Source organism: Engystomops pustulosus, chromosome 3 (assembly GCF_040894005.1).
Source record: "Engystomops pustulosus chromosome 3, aEngPut4.maternal, whole genome shotgun sequence".
NCBI lineage: Eukaryota > Metazoa > Chordata > Amphibia > Anura > Leptodactylidae > Engystomops > Engystomops pustulosus.
This window is the reverse complement of record NC_092413.1, coordinates 203,502,982-203,521,649: the sequence shown is the minus strand read 5'-3', so window position 1 is coordinate 203,521,649 and position 18,668 is coordinate 203,502,982. Positions and strand designations below refer to the sequence as shown.

The following is an 18,668-nucleotide window of genomic DNA, read 5'->3' as shown; positions in this document are numbered from 1 at the left end:
AAAAATCACAGCATTCCTGCATGGACTTCTACTCCTCTCCATGCAGGCTGCTTTGGTTTCACGTGATATGAGGCTGTGATTTCATAACATGCTTGGTGTACAGTTTGCTCATGTAAGAAGGCTTAAGGATCTGCGATGATGTCACCCTGGTCACATGACATTACTGCATGAAAAAGGAGGCCACGCCCACCTCGACTCACTATAGACATCCTTAGATACCAAGTAAAATCATAAAGTTGAATATATGGGTATCTGAGGAGAACTAATTTTTAGCTAAAAGAAGGGTGTCAGTTAGTTACCAGGGCTCTATGGGAACCTAACACTAGCTGTATCTTTGAAAAATGTGGTGACAGGTTCCCTTTAATAAAATTCAAATAATTTTCCCAAAAACTGAATGACCCCCAACGTCTCTATTTCTGCAAACAAAGTCTAGACACAAACCTGGAGTCAAATGGTATAAATTATTTATTTGGGGACATATATTGCAACCTCTATTGAAAATTCAGAAATCAATCTACTATTCTGATAAATCAATACTGCTCTCGATCCCATTGAAACAACGGGTCATCTTGATATATCTTCATATATGCATCTCATGTATGACTACCTATGTATATAATACTTATATACATCAACATACATATATCATCTTGGCTTGAACTTATATGTACATACATCTATATATATATATATTTCTCTGAATGAATTTGGGAGGGTCGGGGGGAGGGGGGGATTTTGATGGGACTTGCATTTGTTCGCTCTATGTTTTTTGTTTATATTTTTGTCTTGATGCGCTTCTTTCCAAATTCATCAAAGGGTGCAAATGAGGTAAGAATTAAGGCAAACCTAAAAGGCATGCAAATGAATACATATATATTCACCGACATCACAAGCACATGTGTGTAAGGGACGGGGTAGATCCATGAGCCGAAGTCATGTCCCTCCGCCTGCCCGGGACTACTTTACAGCAGGTGAGATGCGCTAGTCGGAACAGTAACATCGCCATGGCACTCAGTGTCACTACCACTAACACGTAAAAAGAGACGCACAGCTATAGCATCAGTAAAACAATAAATAGTATCATTATGCGGTACATTACTGATGCACAGGCTTCAGGGACTCATGAAATTACATTGCACACTTCACATTGTGGCAGTTCAATTTTTTTTCCTGTTTTTTTTTGTTTGTTTTTTGTGTTTGTTTCTTTTTTTTTTAATATATATATAGTATATACTTTTAAAATTCTTTAGCAAATGACATTCTCATGCACACGAGTGTCTCAAACACAAGAAGCAAGTCCATTTATAGGTAGTCCAAGCAATTATTTTTGATTTTTTTTAGAATATTTTTTTTTCTCTTTTTTTTTCTTTAACTGTTTTCGTTGTGGAAATAGCTGCAAACTGAATGGAACATTGACGGTTTTTTTTTTTATTATTGTGCAGTCCGAAACGCATCAGGGTGAACTCATTTCTGAATGTCACACTGGAGCAGTAATACGATGGAAGGGTCGCTTTTTGCGGCTTCTTTGAATTCATCCAGTGTGATTTGGTCGTCTTTGTTCTTATCCATCTTGCTGAAGATCTTGTCTACCCGCTGCTCGGGCGTCAGGCCGTCCTCGTTCATTTTCATCATTATCACAGTGCCCACCATTTTGTAGATAGCCTGAGGATGGAAGGAAACACATAGATTACTGATGGCGGACCACCAGATACATATGAGGAACGGTTCACTTCTCTGTATAAATAACATATCGGGCCACATATTGGGGGTCATTTACTAAGGGCATGAATTTTTACAGCGATTTACCCGAATTTTTCAGTTTTGCGACGCGATCGTATTGTGGCGCGTTGGCGCCGGCATGCACGCGACGGAAAACGGGGGGCATGGCCATACGAAAACCCGGTGAAGTTCAGTGCATTCCGATGAACTTCAGCGCAGCAGCGACACCTGGTGGACGTCGGAGGAACTACCTTAGTGAATCCCGTCATAACCCGAATCCTCCGCAGAGAACGCGCCCTGGATCGCGAATGGACCGGGTAAGTAAATCTGCCCCATTGTTTTTTGTTTTATTAGTGACATTTTTGGCGCCTTTTTCCATCAGTTCGCCGGAGTTTGCTGTGTAGCAGTAATCCTGGTTTGCGCCTTATTAGTCATTTTTTCTCCTTCTTTCCAATGTCGCACTTAATTTTAACATTGATTAAAAATTGAACAGAAACGCTCCAGTCCTGACTATGTGTAGGAAAGCCAAAAAATTAGAAAAAAACAGCATTTGACGAAGAGCTGAGTCTACAAAGACAAAAGGGGCGCAAAAAAGACAAGAAAAGGGCGCAAATCACAGCAAAACAAAAGGAAAATATGTTAAATGACCCCTGTGTACTAGTCTTATGTATCAAATATTAGAAAGTTCTAAAAAAATATGATTTTTCCTTTTGCCTTCTGTTTTCCGTATTCTAATAAATGGGGGTGGATGTACTAAGGCCGTCACTGTCATTGATTTATTATGCAGCCGCATCCCCCTCCTCTCCTCTATACAATGTATGTAGATGTATCTCCCTCTTCTTCACTCTTCTATCTAATGTATTGTGCAGCTGCACCCCCTCCTCACTATTCTGTATTATATTCTGTATTAACTGTATCCCCCTCCTTTAATCCACATCCACATATACTGTAATATGCAGTTGCATCCCCCTAGATACTATGTTATAAAGCTGCTTCCCCCTCCTCTCCTCTATCTACTGTATTGCACAGCTGCTTCCCCCTCCTCTCTTCTATCTACTGTATTGCACAGCTGCTTCCCCCTCCTCTCCTCTATCTACTGTATTGGACAGCTGCTTCCTCCTCCTCTCCTCTATCTACTGTATTGCACAGCTGCTTCCCCCTCCTCTCTTCTATCTACTGTATTGCACAGCTGCTTCCCCCTCCTCTCCTCTATCTACTGTATTGGACAGCTGCTTCCTCCTCCTCTCCTCTATCTACTGTATTGCACAGCTGCTTCCCCCTCCTCTCCTCTATCTACTGTATTGGACAGCTGCTTCCTCCTCCTCTCCTCTATCTACTGTGTTGGACAGCTGCTCCCCCCTCCATTATATACTGTGTTATTCAGCTATTTTCCCTATATACTGCATTATGCAGCTGGATCCCCCTCCTATACTTTATATACGGTTTATGTATCTGTATTCTCCTCCTTTCCCGAGCCTCTCCTATAGTCTGTAGTAATCAGCTGCACTCCTCCTCTCCTCTATATAAAATATTATGCAGCTACATCCCTCTCCTCCCCTCTTTTCTATATACTGTATTATGCAGCTACTCTGTAGTAGGGAAGTATATCCAGTCGCAAGTTTGGTCAGATATACATCCTCATAGACGGCAATAGGTGACGTATATGGGGGTGTGGCACCGTACCATGCACAGGGAAAAGATAGAACATGCTCTATCTTTCCCTGTACACACAGCTGGGTGCCGTGCATCGCTATGGAGAGGGGATGGCGTGAGCAGTGTTGACCTAGCTAGGCCAGCTTCATCCCCCTCCTTTCCACTATATACTGTAGTATGTAGCTGCATCCCCCTTCTCTCCTCTATATACTGCATTATCTAGCTGCATCACCCTCCTCTTTATACTGTAGTATGTAGCTGCATCCCCCTCTTCTCCTCTATATACTGTAGTATGTAGCTGCACCCCCCTCCGTTCCTCTACATACTTTAGTATGTAGCTGCATCCCCCTCCTCTCCTCTATATACTGTAGTATGTAGCTGCATCCCCCTCCTCTCCTCTATGTAGTGTAGTATGTAGCTGCATCCCCCTCCTCTCCTTAATATACTGTAGTATGTAGCTGCATCCCCTCCTCTCCTCTATCTACTGTATTGCTCAGCTGCTTCCCCCTCCTCTTCTCTATCTACTGTATTGGACAGCTGCAGTATTAGTAGTATGTAGCTGCATCCCCCTCCTCTCCTCTATGTACTGTAGTATGTAGCTGCATCCCCTGCTCTCCTTAATATACTGCAGTATGTAGCTGCATCCCCCTCCTCTCCTCTATATACTGTAGTATGTAGCTGCATCCCTCTCCTCTATATACTGTAGTATGTAGCTGCATACCCCTCCTCTCCTCTATATACTGTAGTGTGTAGCTGCATCCCCTCCTCTCCTCTATATACTGTAGAATGTAGCTGCATCCCCTCCTCTCCTCTATATACTGTAGAATGTAGCTGCATCCCCTCCTCTCCTCTATATACTGTAGAATGTAGCTGCATCCCCTCCTCTCCTCTATATACTGTAGAATGTAGCTGCAGCCCCCTCTTCTCCTCTATATACTGTCGTATGTAGCTGCATCCCCTCCTCTCCTCTATATACTGTAGTATGTAGCTGCATCCCCCTCCTCTCCTCTATATACTGTAGTATGTAGCTGAATCCCCCCCTCTCCTCTATATACTGTAGTATGCAGCTGCATCCCCCTCCTCTCCTCTATGTACTGTAGAATGTAGCTGCATCCCCCTCCTCTCCTCTATATACTGTAGTGTGTAGCTGCATCCCCCTCCTCTCCTCTATATACTGTAGTATGTAGCTGCATCCCCCTTCTCTACTCTATCTACTGTAGTTTGTGGCTGCATCCCCCTCCTCTCCTCTATATACTGTAGTGTGTAGCTGCATCCCCTCCTCTCCTCTATATACTGTAGTATGTAGCTGAATCCCCCTCCTCTCCTCTATATACTGTAGTATGTAGCTGCATCCCCCTCCTCTTCTCTATATACTGTAGTATGTAGCTGCATCCCTCTCCTCTCCTCTATATACTGTAGTATGTAGCTGCATCCCCCTCCTCTCCTCTATATACTGTAGTATGTAGCTGCATCCCCCTCTTCTCCTCTATATACTGTATTGTGCAGCTGCATCCCCCTCCTCTCCTCTATATACTGTAGTATGTAGCTGCATCCCCCTCCTCTCCTCTATATACTGTAGTATGTAGCTGCATCCCCCTCCTCTCCTCTATATACTGTACTATGTAGCTGCATCCCCCTCCTCTCCTCTATATACTGTAGTATGTATCTGTAGTATGTATATGTTCTCCTATAGACTGTAGTAAGCAGCTATATCCCCCTCCTTCCTTCTCTTGTATATACTGTAATACATGCACCCTCCTCCCTCTTTTATATGACAATATTACTGTAGATGTATTTTGGGAACATTTAAATGTTTTAGGAAACTACACAATGAAGACGAGTTTGATGCTACTTTACAGTAAAAAAAACATAAGTTTCTTGTAGTCATGCTCTACTTTTATTATGCCGGAACAATAGAAATGTCAGCGCAGCGGGAGGAAATCCCAGCAGGAGAGATTTTTCACAGAGTGTGTCTGTCGGGAGAGATGTTTCTTTATATATATGTTATGTCAGGAGATCTCCTGAGACTACACAAGGGGCTTGGGGGTATGGCTACTGCTTTTAGTGGATGAAGTAGGAACGGTAAACCCTGCTGTGACTACGAGGGAAGTAGGGAGTACTTTGTACGGGCCTAGGGGTTATGGGTAAAAAAAACCATTTGTCTCATCTTATAGGATGGACCTGCGTCTTTCTATGACCTTATATACTATGAGGGAACTGCTGTAGGGGGATTGGGATGGACAGAGTCGGGATGGATAATGGAAGTACAGGAGAAGTGTCGGGGTCCACTGTCATTACTAGAATATAAAGACCAACATTCTGGGGGAGATTAATCAAGTTTCTGAGGTAAAACTGTTCTAGTTGAGCACAGAAACCAATCAGAGCTCAGCTTTAATTTGATAAACAGCTGTGGGAAAATGAAAGCTGAACTCTGATTGGTTGCCATGGGCAACTAGAATAGTTCTACTCTAACTGTGTTCACAGTTTCAACCAGGCCCTGATCTTTTTATTTTTGGGCTCACATCATGTGAATATATACAGATCGTTCCCAGCAGAGGTCACGCCGCTCCTGCAGAACGGGATCGCTTTGTTGCTATGGCGGCGTAATATTTTCATTTACTCGTGTTAATATTTGAGACAATAATGAAATAACAGGCAATAACCGCGGCCGCAGCGTCAGACGAGGCAATTCTCTCCTGGCAGGGCTAACTCTGATTAATGGCGATAATTAACCGGCGAATTCCTTGTATCTAACGCTGCAAAAAACTCAACACAACAGGCCAGTCACTCTGGATCAGTGAACCAAGGTCCCGGTCCCGGATCACTGATCCAGGACACAATATCAAGTCAATGTTTATTCATGACGCGTTCCCTCGAGTATATATAGTACAATAGCTTATTACATTCTATTTTATGGCTGTTATTGTGCTGGCTGTACCCAATCGTGAAATAAATGGGACCCTATGTGAGGATTCAAAATGGCCGACTATTGGACAAGGGCCCGTTTTTAAAACTGGAATTATTCCACGTATAGTCCTCTCTTTATTCTGTGACCCAAACCTTCCCATCTAATCAACGCGATAGCTGATCTCAGGATAGCGATGTGGTAATGGAGTATCAAGATGCCAGCGGCTACCTCCTTTATAGTAACTGAGTAGAGCATAGGCACCGAAACAGGGCACCCATGGCTCCCCTAGATAGCATGACTGGCTTTATCGTGTTTAAAGGCAGCTGCCACCATCTTGACCCCATGGATGTGGTGTATTTACTTTACATGTGATCTTGGGGGGTAAAAAATATTACAGGTTCTTACACTATCATGTGGTCACCAAAGACATTTATGAAATTTCTCACAAAAGTGAACAGTCACTTAAGAAAGATTGTCTCATGTGATGCTTTTTGGAAGAAGCTAAACCCTCAGCAAATTTTCCCTTCTCCTACAGCGCCACCACTGGGTAAATGCAGCATTACACATTTCACTATGAAATCAAGTATTGTTCAGACAAGCTGGGTCCTCCAGGTAGAGAGACGCTAATTTTAAGTTCTTTTCAATGGGGTCAAGGTCTTTTCAGGCAGATTGTTACCTGCATCTTGTGGATAGGGGAAAACAATAAAACTTTTTTACAAACCCCTCTGTCCTAAAGAAAACTATAAGGACATCACTAAGCTGAAGCACAAGACAAATATTTATGTGGGCCACGTAACAATACTTTATTCAAGGCCAGAGAATGCTGTAGCTACACTAATGCAGAAACATATCTTGTTTAATCCCTGAATTGCGTGGTTTTGATGAAAAAACAATTATAAAATGATAATGAGGCTCTGTTGCTCCTGTGGCTGCTTAGTGCTTCTTCTCTTCTCTAATTATGCCGAGAATACGTCATCACTGTGTTGTTCCTGACAGGCAGAAGTAATCAATCACTGAACCATCCCCCAGCTACTGTGTATGAGTAATCCAGCTATGGTTGATTAGTTCTGTCTGGACCGTTCAGAAAGCTCTGTGTAATGTGTTTCTGTAGGCAGCCAGCCATGGTCCTGAATTGTATAGTTGTTTTTTGAGCAATACCACTAAGGGATTAAACAAGATATGTTTCTGCATCAGGGTAGCTACAGCATTCTCAAGGTATGTTTGGTTTACAATACATTAAAAAATGGTAGATTTCCTTTAAGTTTCCACAGAAAGGAAGTGGAAATGCCCCTAAGACCAGGAGGAAAAGCTCCTCATCGCCATAATTCTGACCTCTGAATATGCACCTTATGCTGGACCACAACAATAGATCACCTAATCACGTTTTAGCGATAATACTGCTCCCGGTGTGCAGATCATTCACCAGGCTTCAATATATGCTAACCCAGCTGTGCATCTTCTCTGCAAACCCGGGTGGCCGGGGTGCTGCATTGCAGAGGGGTCCGTTGCACCACACCAGTGCTGTGTATCCTTCATTCTCAGTATTGGTGGGGCGAGCTTACCAAGCGAAATCTCCAAACTTGTTCTCATTAGTCTTGTACATGGCAATAGCAGCTATGTCTATTTAGCTGGAATCTACAGAATAACTCGCCCCCGTGATGTCTCCCATATCATTATCTGTTGGTGTGATGCCCTGTAGCCTCCAGCGCCGGCTCTCTGTGTATGCCTGCCTCTGCCGCACGTCCATAATTCATAAGATTAGGAATGTATTAACACAACATTGTGACAGCGAGCTGCGTCTGTATGACAATGCGCTCTCCCATGTACCCACTGGCCCGAGGTTACAGCACTGATGATCTCGGACTTACATTTATTCATCGCTGGAATAACCTCAGTGATGATGCAGCAGTGCCGACATTGTCAATTCGTGTGTAGGCTACATGGCCAGTGTTATGTACCAGGACCATGGAAATGGAAGAACATTATCAGGTGGTGTTATGTACCAGGACCATGGAAGTGGAAGAACATTACCAGGCAGTGTTATGTACTAGGACCATGGAAGTGGAAGAACATTACCAGGCAGTGTTATGTACCAGGACCATGGAAGTGGAAGAACATTACCAGGCAGTGTTATGTACTAGGACCATGGAAGTGGAAGAACATTACCAGGCAGTGTTATGTACCAGGACCATGGAAATGGAAGAACATTATCAGGTGGTGTTATGTACCAGGACCATGGAAGTGGAAGAACATTACCAGGGGGTGTTATGTACCAGGACCATGGAAATGGAAGAACATTATCAGGTGGTGTTATGTACCAGGACCATGGAAGAGGAAGAACATTATCAGGAGGTCTTATGTACCAGGACCATGGAAGAGGAAGAACATTACTCGGTGGTGTTATGTACCAGGACCATGGAAGTGTAAGAACATTACCCGGCAGTGTTATGTACTAGGACCATGGAAGTGGAAGAACATTACCAGGGGGTGTTATGTACCAGGACCATAGAAGAGGAAGAACATTACCAGGGGGTGTTATGTACCAGGACCATAGAAGAGGAAGAACATTACCAGGCAGTGTTATGTACCAGGACCATGGAAGAGGAAGAACATTACCAGGGGGTGTTATGTACCAGGACCATAGAAGAGGAAGAACATTACCATGCAGTGTTATGTACCAGGACCATGGAAGAGGAAGAACATCACCAGGCAGTGTTATGTAGCAGGACTATAGAAGTGGAAGAACATTACCCGGCAGTGTTATGTACCAGGACTATAGAAGTGGAAGAACATTACCCGGCAGTGTTATGTACCAGGACCATGGAAGAGGAGGAACATTACTCGGTGGTGTTATGTACCAGGACTATAGAAGTGGAAGAACATTACCAGGCAGTGTTATGTACCAGGACCATGGAAGTGGAGGAACATTACCAGGCAGTGTTATGTACCAGGACCATGGAAGTGGAGGAACATTACTCGGTGGTGTTATGTACCAGGACTATAGAACTGGAAGAACATTACCAGGCAGTGTTATGTACCAGGACCATGGAAGTGGAGGAACATTACTCGGTGGTGTTATGTACCAGGACCATGGAAGTGGAAGAACATTACCAGGCAGTGTTATGTACCAGCACCATGGAAGTGGAGGAGCATTACCAGGCAGCGTTATGTACCAGGACCATGGAAGAGGAAGAACATCACCAGACGGTGTTATGTACCAGGACTATAGAAGTGGAAGAACATTACCAGACGGTGTTATGTACCAGGACTATAGAAGTGGAAGAACATTACCAGGCAGCGTTATGTACCAGGACTATAGAAGTGGAAGAACATTATCAGGTGGTGTTATGTACCAGGACCATAGAAGTGGAAGAACATTACCAGGCAGCGTTATGTACCAGGACCATGGAAGAGGAAGAACATCACCAGACGGTGTTATGTACCAGGACTATAGAAGTGGAAGAACATTACCAGACGGTGTTATGTACCAGGACTATAGAAGTGGAAGAACATTACCAGGCAGCGTTATGTACCAGGACTATAGAAGTGGAAGAACATTATCAGGTGGTGTTATGTACCAGGACCATAGAAGTGGAAGAACATTACCAGGCAGCGTTATGTACCAGGACTATAGAAGTGGAAGAACATTACTCGGTGGTGTTATGTACCAGGACCATAGAAGAGGAAGAACATTACCAGGGGGTGTTATGTACCAGGACTATAGAAGTGGAAGAACATTACTCGGTGGTGTTATGTACCAGCACCATGGAAGTGGAAGAACATTACCCGGCAGTGTTGTGTACCAGGACCATGGAAATGGAAGAACATTAGGAGGCGGTGTAATGGACCAGGACCATGGAAGTGGAAGAACTAGACCAGGACCATAGTGCCAAAGAGAAGATGATGGAAGTAGAAAAACATTACCAGGCGGTGTTATCTCGCAGTAGAGCGTAGCCCCTGACACTACATCCATCTTACTTTGTGCTGTGTTAATTACTGCCCTCCATGAAAGCTTTCATCTATTCCGGTGGTGACGCATATCGTAACGCTACGCTGGAGACAGATAATCACTAACCTCTATGATCTCCAGCATCTCCACTCGGGTGATTTTACCATCTCCGTCCAGGTCATACATATTGAAAGCCCAATTTAGTTTCTGTTCAAAGCTTCCCCTTGAAGTGATGGACAGTGCGCAGATGAACTCTCTGAAGTCGATGGTTCCATCGCCGTTTTTATCAAAGGTCCTGAAAGCGTGCTGGGCGAACTTTGATGCGTCTCCATATGGGAAGAACTGGCAAAGAGATAGGAAAGAAAATCAGTATTAAGAGCTTTATATAACATCAGTACATTGCATAACCATGAGGCCAAGGGTTGGATCCAGCCACTATTTTACTGTTACACAGCTCCAAATCCTCTGCACGTCCAAAGAATTACAAAGAGCTCTGTGTAAGAGAAATATAGTATAAAATAAACTTTATTACATCCAAACATCAATGTATTGATCATTTCCATATGAGAAGTACATGGTTAGGAGGGGTTTTCCAACTCAGAAGGTAAAGTAATCTTGTTGGACATGTGCTCACACTGCTTTGTTCTTGTCCTCACACTGCTTTGCTCTTATCCTTACACTGCTTTGCTTTTGGCTTTTTGGCAATTACAGCTTTGCCTGCGGCATGTAAAGGATAACACCTGCAACGGGTGTCAGCAATGATAGAACGTGTTGTCGTTGGGGAGTGTGAACCTAACCCGGACTTATAACTGAAGTCCAGGCTTGTGTTCTGCCTACCAGAACCCGAAATGTTTGGTACGACCCTGAACATTGCGGATTGGGTCCGCTCATTACTAGCCATGATGTCACCATGATACACCATAGATCCTGCTCCTCTAAGAAGCTTATAAGAAGGACGTTGTAGAGTAGTACTGAGAAGTGCAATCAGAAGTCTCAAATTCAGCATGATGTGAAAAGTACAACACTCACTAGAAGCTCCAGCATTGTCCCTGTCTGTGTCTATCAATGTCATGTACTATGGGGCATATTTACTAAGAACAGTGCAGTCTGTACTATGTGCAGTTTGCCCGTGTAGTGTACAGGGGGTGCCAGATTCATGATTTCTGGCGCATGTTCTGCATGAATCTGGCGCCCCTTGCACAGCTCCGACGGAGTGCACCAACTTTTTTTTTGCTGCACCTTTAAAGAACATCTACCAACAGGATGAAGGATTGTAAACCAAGCACACTGACTGCTCTTCTTTTATCTTCTTATTCCCTGGTTTTTACAAAACAGGCTTTTAAAATTATGCAAACGAGCATAAGGAGCTCCAGGCTCCATAGGTGTTACTGGACCCTGGAGCCCTTAAAGCTCATTTGCATAATATTGAAAGCCTTTTTTTTCTTAAAAATTAGGGCAAAAGAAGATTAAAGAAGAACATATCCTGCCAGAGGGGACACACACCAGTATGTCAGTGTACTTGGTTTACAATCATTCATCCTGGTGGTAGATGTCCTTTAACATGGGGCATTATGAGCACCCAAACACCCCCTTCAGTGCAGAAATTTGTGTCGCATGAAGACTAGTGCAGCCACGTCACAAAAAGGGTTTGGCCACCCAAATGTGTTGCGGACCCTTCTTAAATACCGTACGCAGTTTGCGCCTAAAAGAACATGCAAAGTTTGACAGAAAACTGGTGCAAGCACCTTAGTAAATGTGCCCCTATGTGTTGTATGTGTCTTTTCTAGCGCTGGAAACCTCTCTTGCTCTTTCTGCGTTGTGTGCGCCAGATTTATTATGTATCGGAGTCACGAAAACCTCTTTTCTCCGACACTCATCCGGACACTTCTCCTGCAATTCTAGTTTTCCAACACTTTTTTGGCGCATAATAAGACCAACAAAAAAGCAAATCTACCAACTTCTAAACCCCTTCATGAAAGTGCTTTGTAATGGTCTACTCCCTTCTGTGTCGTAGATTTGGCGCCTCCTCCGTTACGACAGATTTGGCTCTCTTTTTATTGGGGTATGCCTACTGAGACCCCCAGTAATGAAACTGGAATACTAGAGCTGACCTGCTTCCGGACTGTTTTCCCACCAGTCCGCAAAGTTTTTAGTCTTTATATATTTAAGCTCCTATTATCAGCACAACATGGGATAGAGCGCTCCGAGGCCTTCCGTAGAAAAGTCTGCGTGGTCTTAATAGTCCTGGTTTTCTGGTTGTTGCTTCATGACATAAACTTCACTAACAGAAGCCAAGAGAACATGGCTGCGAGCGGATTCTTGAGCGTGATCCGTGGAAGACTTACATCGCGGATAGATATCACATGCCAGTGACAGATGGTTCACATCGCTGCCTGTAGCTACTGGAGAAAGAAATCCCCAGCGGTGAAACACCTCAGCGCGGACGGAGAGGAAATCTGAGCTCCAGATCGGCAATAATATTATCCTTCTTGGAATAGGACACAAGATGTTTGTAAGCTCTTACTAGTGATATGTGCAGGATTCTACTGTTCTATAGTGCATCCCAGGGCGGGCGCCAGCACTGGGCATACACGGGCAAGTGTCGGGGCCCAGGGCTGCTGGGGGGCCCACATAAGGCTGCACATAAGGAATCCATTGGGAGTGAGGGGGCCGTTTCTAATGAATCTATAGGGAGTGAAGGGGGTTTTATATAAAATAACCATGAGGGGGCTGTATATAAAATAACCACAAGGGGGCTGTTTGGGATGATAAACTAGGGAATATTTTAGGGAACAGGAGTTTCTGAATTTTTAATGCTGCCACGTGAGTTCACTGTAAAAGGGCCAACTGAGGAGATGTCGTCCTGGGGCCTACTGAAACCTGAAGCCGACCTTGGTGCATCCCCTCATAGTTCATAATCTTATGCTATACATTACACTACACTATATATTACACTATAATATACATTATATTAGTACAGGTGGTCCCCGACTTAAAGGAAATAAACCAGTTTGAAAACATAAAAAAGCCTATTAATACTCACCTCCCTTCCTCTTCACCTTGATTGAGATATCCGGTGCTCCAGGCTGCTAATTATTCACGCCCCTGTACCCTACCTCTCTCATGCTGGGAGAGGGAGGTGATGAGGACATGCATAATTGGCAGCCCTGCATGTTGGAAATCGCGTCCCTGTGCTCCGTGCTGCTAATTATAACTTTGTTTTCTATGTAATCCCAGTGTGTCCAGATTAGCAACGGAAAGCACCAGGACCAAGGTGAAGAGGAGAGGAGGAGAGTATTTCTAGGATTTTTTTATGCTTTTGAACTGGTTGATTTCCTTTAAAGGAAACCTACCATGAGGATCCTACTATGAGTAGTAGATATGATAGTAGAATCCTCCTGCCTATATCTGTAGGATATAGCAATCCTGGAACCTAACTTTATTTTAGTGATATAGAAATTAACTGCAAAGGCTACTTGGGCGTGGTAATAGCCTTAGCTCCTAGTCCCCGGCCAGGCTACTCCACGCCTCAGTAGCCTCTGCAGTTAAAGGGGTATTCCCATCTGGGCATTCACATTTAATTTAATTCTTGTTCCACATGTAAACATTTCTTCAATTGGATGTTATTAAAAAAAATGTTCCTGTGTGAAGATAATTTCTCATAAATGTAGTCATGTTGTTCCTTAGAAACCAGATGGCTTCCTCTGATACGACCACGTCACACTCTGGCAGCGGTGGCCAGACATGCGCTATAGAGTCCTTCCGGACCACCTGGATGCAGCAATCATTATTACAGGACGGCTGTGGGACCTGCAGTAACTCCTGGACATTTCATATACAAAAACCTTTTGTTTCATTGTGCAATCCCTCCAGCAGAGGTGGTCGTATCCAAGGACACAGTCTTGTTTCTAAGGGACCATATGACTAGATTTATGAGAAATTATCTTCACACAGGAACATTTTTTTTTAATAACATCTGATTGAAGAAATGTTTATATATGGCAGATTAATTAAATTGAATGTGAATGCCCAGATGAGACGAGAATACCCGTTTAATTTACATATTACTAAAATAACATTTTTTAACACGTTAGGTTAGGTTCCATGATTATTAAATTACAATTTAGGGCAGAGACAGATCTACTTCTGATGGTGGATTCCTCTTGGTAGGTTTCCTTTAAGGAAACTCGACTTACAGACGACCCCTAGTTACAGACGGACCTCTCTGCCCCCTGTGACCTCTGGTGAAGCTCTCTGGATGTTACTATAGTCCCAGGCTGCAATGATCAGCTGTAATGTGTCTGTAATGAAGCTTTATTGATAATCCTTGTTTCCATAATAGCACACATTTTTTAAAATCCAATTGTCACAGGGCTGTGTGATATAATAGGGGTCATTTACTAAGGGCCCGATTCGCGTTTTCCCGACGTGTTACCCGAATATTTCCGATTTGCGCCGCATTTCGGAATTCTGAAAAAACGCCGCATTTAAAACAATAAAAGTGTCGCTTGGGACGCGCTTACCTTCACTCAGCCGGCCTCGGTGAACTCGGTGATCTGTAGGACGTAAACATTGAAGCTTTCTATAGCAGGACAGCAATCAGAGATCTAGAATACTGTGAGGAATTGATACAGAAAGTATATTGAAAATTTGTATAACTTTTCATTATTCATTCAAGATCCATTACTTGTTGAAATGGGAACTCCCCTTTAAGAACAAATCTAAAACACATAGGATTGGATTTACAGCGGAGATAATGAAGCGAATAACAACAAAATGTGTAAAGACTCGGCTCCTGGAGTGTAAGAATTTGTGAGGCAGGATGGTGGCGGCATTGACTAGACTCATTACAGTATTCAGCAGAAACAGAAAACAATCACAGTCAGCAGATCAATTCCACTCTCCCCCAGCAATCCCTCCAGGACTGAACTGTACAAGTGATAAAAGAAAAAAATCTAATCGCCAATGATTTCTTTTTTATTCATTTACTAATGAAAAAAAATGTCCGAGCCTGACGCAGTGGGATCATCGAGCGCTCTCTCTCCCCCTAATCTATGTGCTTCACTTTTCTCAAAATCCAGGATCCGAGATGTGAGATGGGGTCTGCCATAATAAGCTACTGAAGAACACTGAAGGGGGTCTCACTCCGTTATATATTACAACAGTGGAAGTGATCGGCCGATCGCTGTTATGTAGACGGACAACCGGAAAGTAGGATGACTGCCCACATACTACAACGAGTAGTCAAAAGTCCCAGGACACTCATTTTATTTCTGAATCTAAAGGGAAGTAATGGGTGAGGAGGCCTATCTTTTAGGCCAGTGATGGCGAAGCTTTTAGAGACCGAGTGCCCAAAATGCAAACCCGACTCACTTATTTATTGCAAAGTGCCAACACAGCAATTCTAGCATTACATTCTTAAAATCTTCTTGCTCCGAGCTATACCACAGCTTTCAACGGTTCGGAGGACACCAATATCATTGACAAAAGGTGGGAAAATTCAGATTTCCATTGGAACTTCCCTTGACAACCCAAAGAACAGAAAGAATTGTGGGGCCAAGAGCAGGAGCTTCAATGGCTCCAATGATAATCTGACCCTGTACACACCTTCTGTTCCTGCAGTCTCAGACAGACCCAGAGTGGTTCACGTCCTGGGCTACCTGGGTCTGCAGGAAGATCCCTCAAGTCCTGACTTGAATTCTGTGCTGGCGCAAGAGTGCCACCTCTGGCACCCGTGCCATAGGTTCGCAAACACTGTTTTAGGCTATGTCCTAAACATGGCCGTCACTTTGAAAGCCGCCATATTGGATCAATGAGAAGGTGGTCAAGTAACCTATCAAAGAAGACCAGAATTGGACCGGAAATCAATTGCCGCAATCAGATTTGCGATATCTCTTGCGTATAAACCAGGTAGAGGCAGTAAAGAGGACGTGCGTCTGAGCCGCGATACAAACTGTAATTGGCAATTAGCGGTGACAGAGAAAACACAACGCTCCGTGTGCCGTCCCCGCAGGAAGCCAGTGTTTCATTATCTTCTATTGTGTCAGTAAATGTTGTGCGATACGTTTCATACCTATAATTATTATTATGCCTCTTTGTATTATTTCATAAAGACTAATCGCCGTACAACGCACAATGTGAAAACATACAGCGCCAGAGTGCGCCTATAGGACCGTACAAAGTGACCGGGGATGTAAATGTTTATCCTGGTGGTAATCACCCGTGATGTGTTTATAGGGCATATGGGAATCTGAGCATCAATAATCTTATAATTGCTGCAATTATGCGTCCGTCCTGCCTACAATGCCACGGCTTTATTATATCGCCATATCCTGTATAACTATAGGCCGTTCTATGTATATTCTACATATTATTCCTATAGGAGAGATTGAAGCGTCTCATGGTCTAAATCAGGTGGTGAGTTTATTCTTAGAATCACAAAACTATTGAATATACTACCTGAGTGTTAGTGTCTCACCCCCAGGGCCACAAAACATCAGAAAACCCAAAATTACTTGGGTGTTTGTAGGGGAGATTTGCAGAGTTTGGTGTGACTAGCAGACTGTCTAATGTCTGTCGGGATGCATTTCTAATTCAAGGGGGTTTCCCACAAATCAAATCCACAGGATAGGGCCTAACTTGCTGATCCGTGGGGGTCTAAGTGATGAGACCCCCACAGATCATGAAAACAGGGGATCCAATGGGGTCTCCATTGAGATGCATGGAGCAGAACGGTCATGTGTGGTCATGCAAGGTCCGATGGGGTCTCAGTTACCTCAGTCGGACCCCTTAGTTGCCCCTGGAAAATAATAGAGAAGACGCCCGCACATGACCGTTCTGCTACATACATCTCAATTGAGACCTCATCAAACCCCTAGTTTTCTTATGACTGAGACCCCCACATATCAGCAAGTTATGCACAGAATAGGGCCTAACTTTGATCTGTGGAAAAACTCCTTTAAAGGAAACCTACCACTTGAAGTGGCAGGTTTCTGATGGAAATACCGGGCACCAGCTCAGGGTGAGCTGGTGCCGGAGCTTATTTTCGTTAGTGTTTTAAACCACGGTATCGCGGTTTAAAACACTTTTTAAACTTTATAGCCGGCGCAGGCAGGTACGCGCTCGGCGCTTACCATGCGCGCGGCTCCCATTCACTTCCTATGTAGCCGCGCGCACGGTAAGCGCCGAGCGCGTACCTGCCTGCGCCGGCTATAAAGTTTAAAAAGTGTTTTAAACCGCGATACCGCGGTTTAAAACACTAACGAAAATAAGCTCCGGCACCAGCTCAGCCTGAGCTGGTGCCCGATATTGCCATCAGAAACCTGCCACTACAAGTGGTAGGTTTCCTTTAAACAACTAATTCTTACTGCCTGCAGTCACCACTAGGGGGAGCTGACATGTAAAGAGTTAGTAAAGAGACGTTTTCTTCTTTCTAAAAATGATATTTATCACTGCAAAATTTATTTATCTAATACGCCAATAAAAGCAATGCTTTTCTTCCCTCTAATTCCTCTGCATGAAAAAAAAAACTTCATTAATTAGTTATGTATAACCTAAAAGGGAGCCATAAAAAGCTACAAATCGTCCTAAAAAACAAGGCATAATACTAATAGTCTTATTGTGAGAAGGGAAAAAAGGCAAATGGTGCAGTTACTTAGGAGTTAAGGGTCTGCTCTCTAAATATAATATAACACAGCCCGGGGCAGACTTATATGTCTCTGCTGTCCATAGCAACCAATCACAGCAATTTTAACACATCACAATTTCCAAGTGCAAAATGATAAATGAAAGCTGCTCTGTGATTGGTTGCAATGTGCAACGAGGACACATTTCTTCATTTTCAGTATACCCATGCATCTTTCTAAATAATAGTAATAATAATAATAGAAAATGAGATAACAATTGTGCACATGTTGGGCCTTATTTATTAGCCCAGTCTAAATTACAAACCTGTCCAGAGCAATCAATCACAGCTCACCTTTCATTTGTTCATGTGGTCTAGGAAAATGAAAGCTGCTCTGTGATTGGTTGAAATGGTTGATTTTGAAATTTAAATCTATAATTGCCTCAGCTCCTGTGTGTAATATTAGTCGCTGGTTTTTACAGAAAACTTAATGAAAGTGATTCTGTTATGTGCAGTGAAGACTGGGAAAGCTGGGTGACAACCAATATGGCTGCCGTCATAATGTTTGCTGATTTCTGGTTTTTCAAGACAACTTAATAGAGAGAGCTTTTGCTTCATGCATTGATACATTCAGGTGACTGGGAAAGCTGGGTGACAACCAATATGGTTGCCATTATAATGTTTGTGCAGGTTATCACCAGGATTTCAAGACAACTTAAAGGAGAGTATTTCTACTAAATGCAGTGATACATTCGGGAGTCTGGGAAAGTTGGGAGACACCTGGTTTTACAAAACACCTTAATAGAAAGCACTTT

The 18,668-nt window shown here is 43.4% G+C and overlaps 1 protein-coding gene across 1 annotated transcript in view; it reads right to left on the bottom strand.

The window, feature by feature from the left end:
- Nucleotides 1–447: 447 nt before the first annotated feature.
- The window catches only part of VSNL1 (visinin like 1), a 107,921-nt gene continuing 89,700 nt past the window's right edge, over nucleotides 448–18,668 (bottom strand). Inside the window, exons 3-4 of the mRNA XM_072143617.1 lie at nucleotides 10,356–10,571; nucleotides 448–1,662 (exon numbers count right to left, since the gene is read on the bottom strand). Coding sequence (XP_071999718.1) covers nucleotides 1,465–1,662; nucleotides 10,356–10,571 — 414 coding nt within the window. The 3' untranslated portion in view covers nucleotides 448–1,464. The remainder of the gene's footprint in view (nucleotides 1,663–10,355; nucleotides 10,572–18,668) is intronic.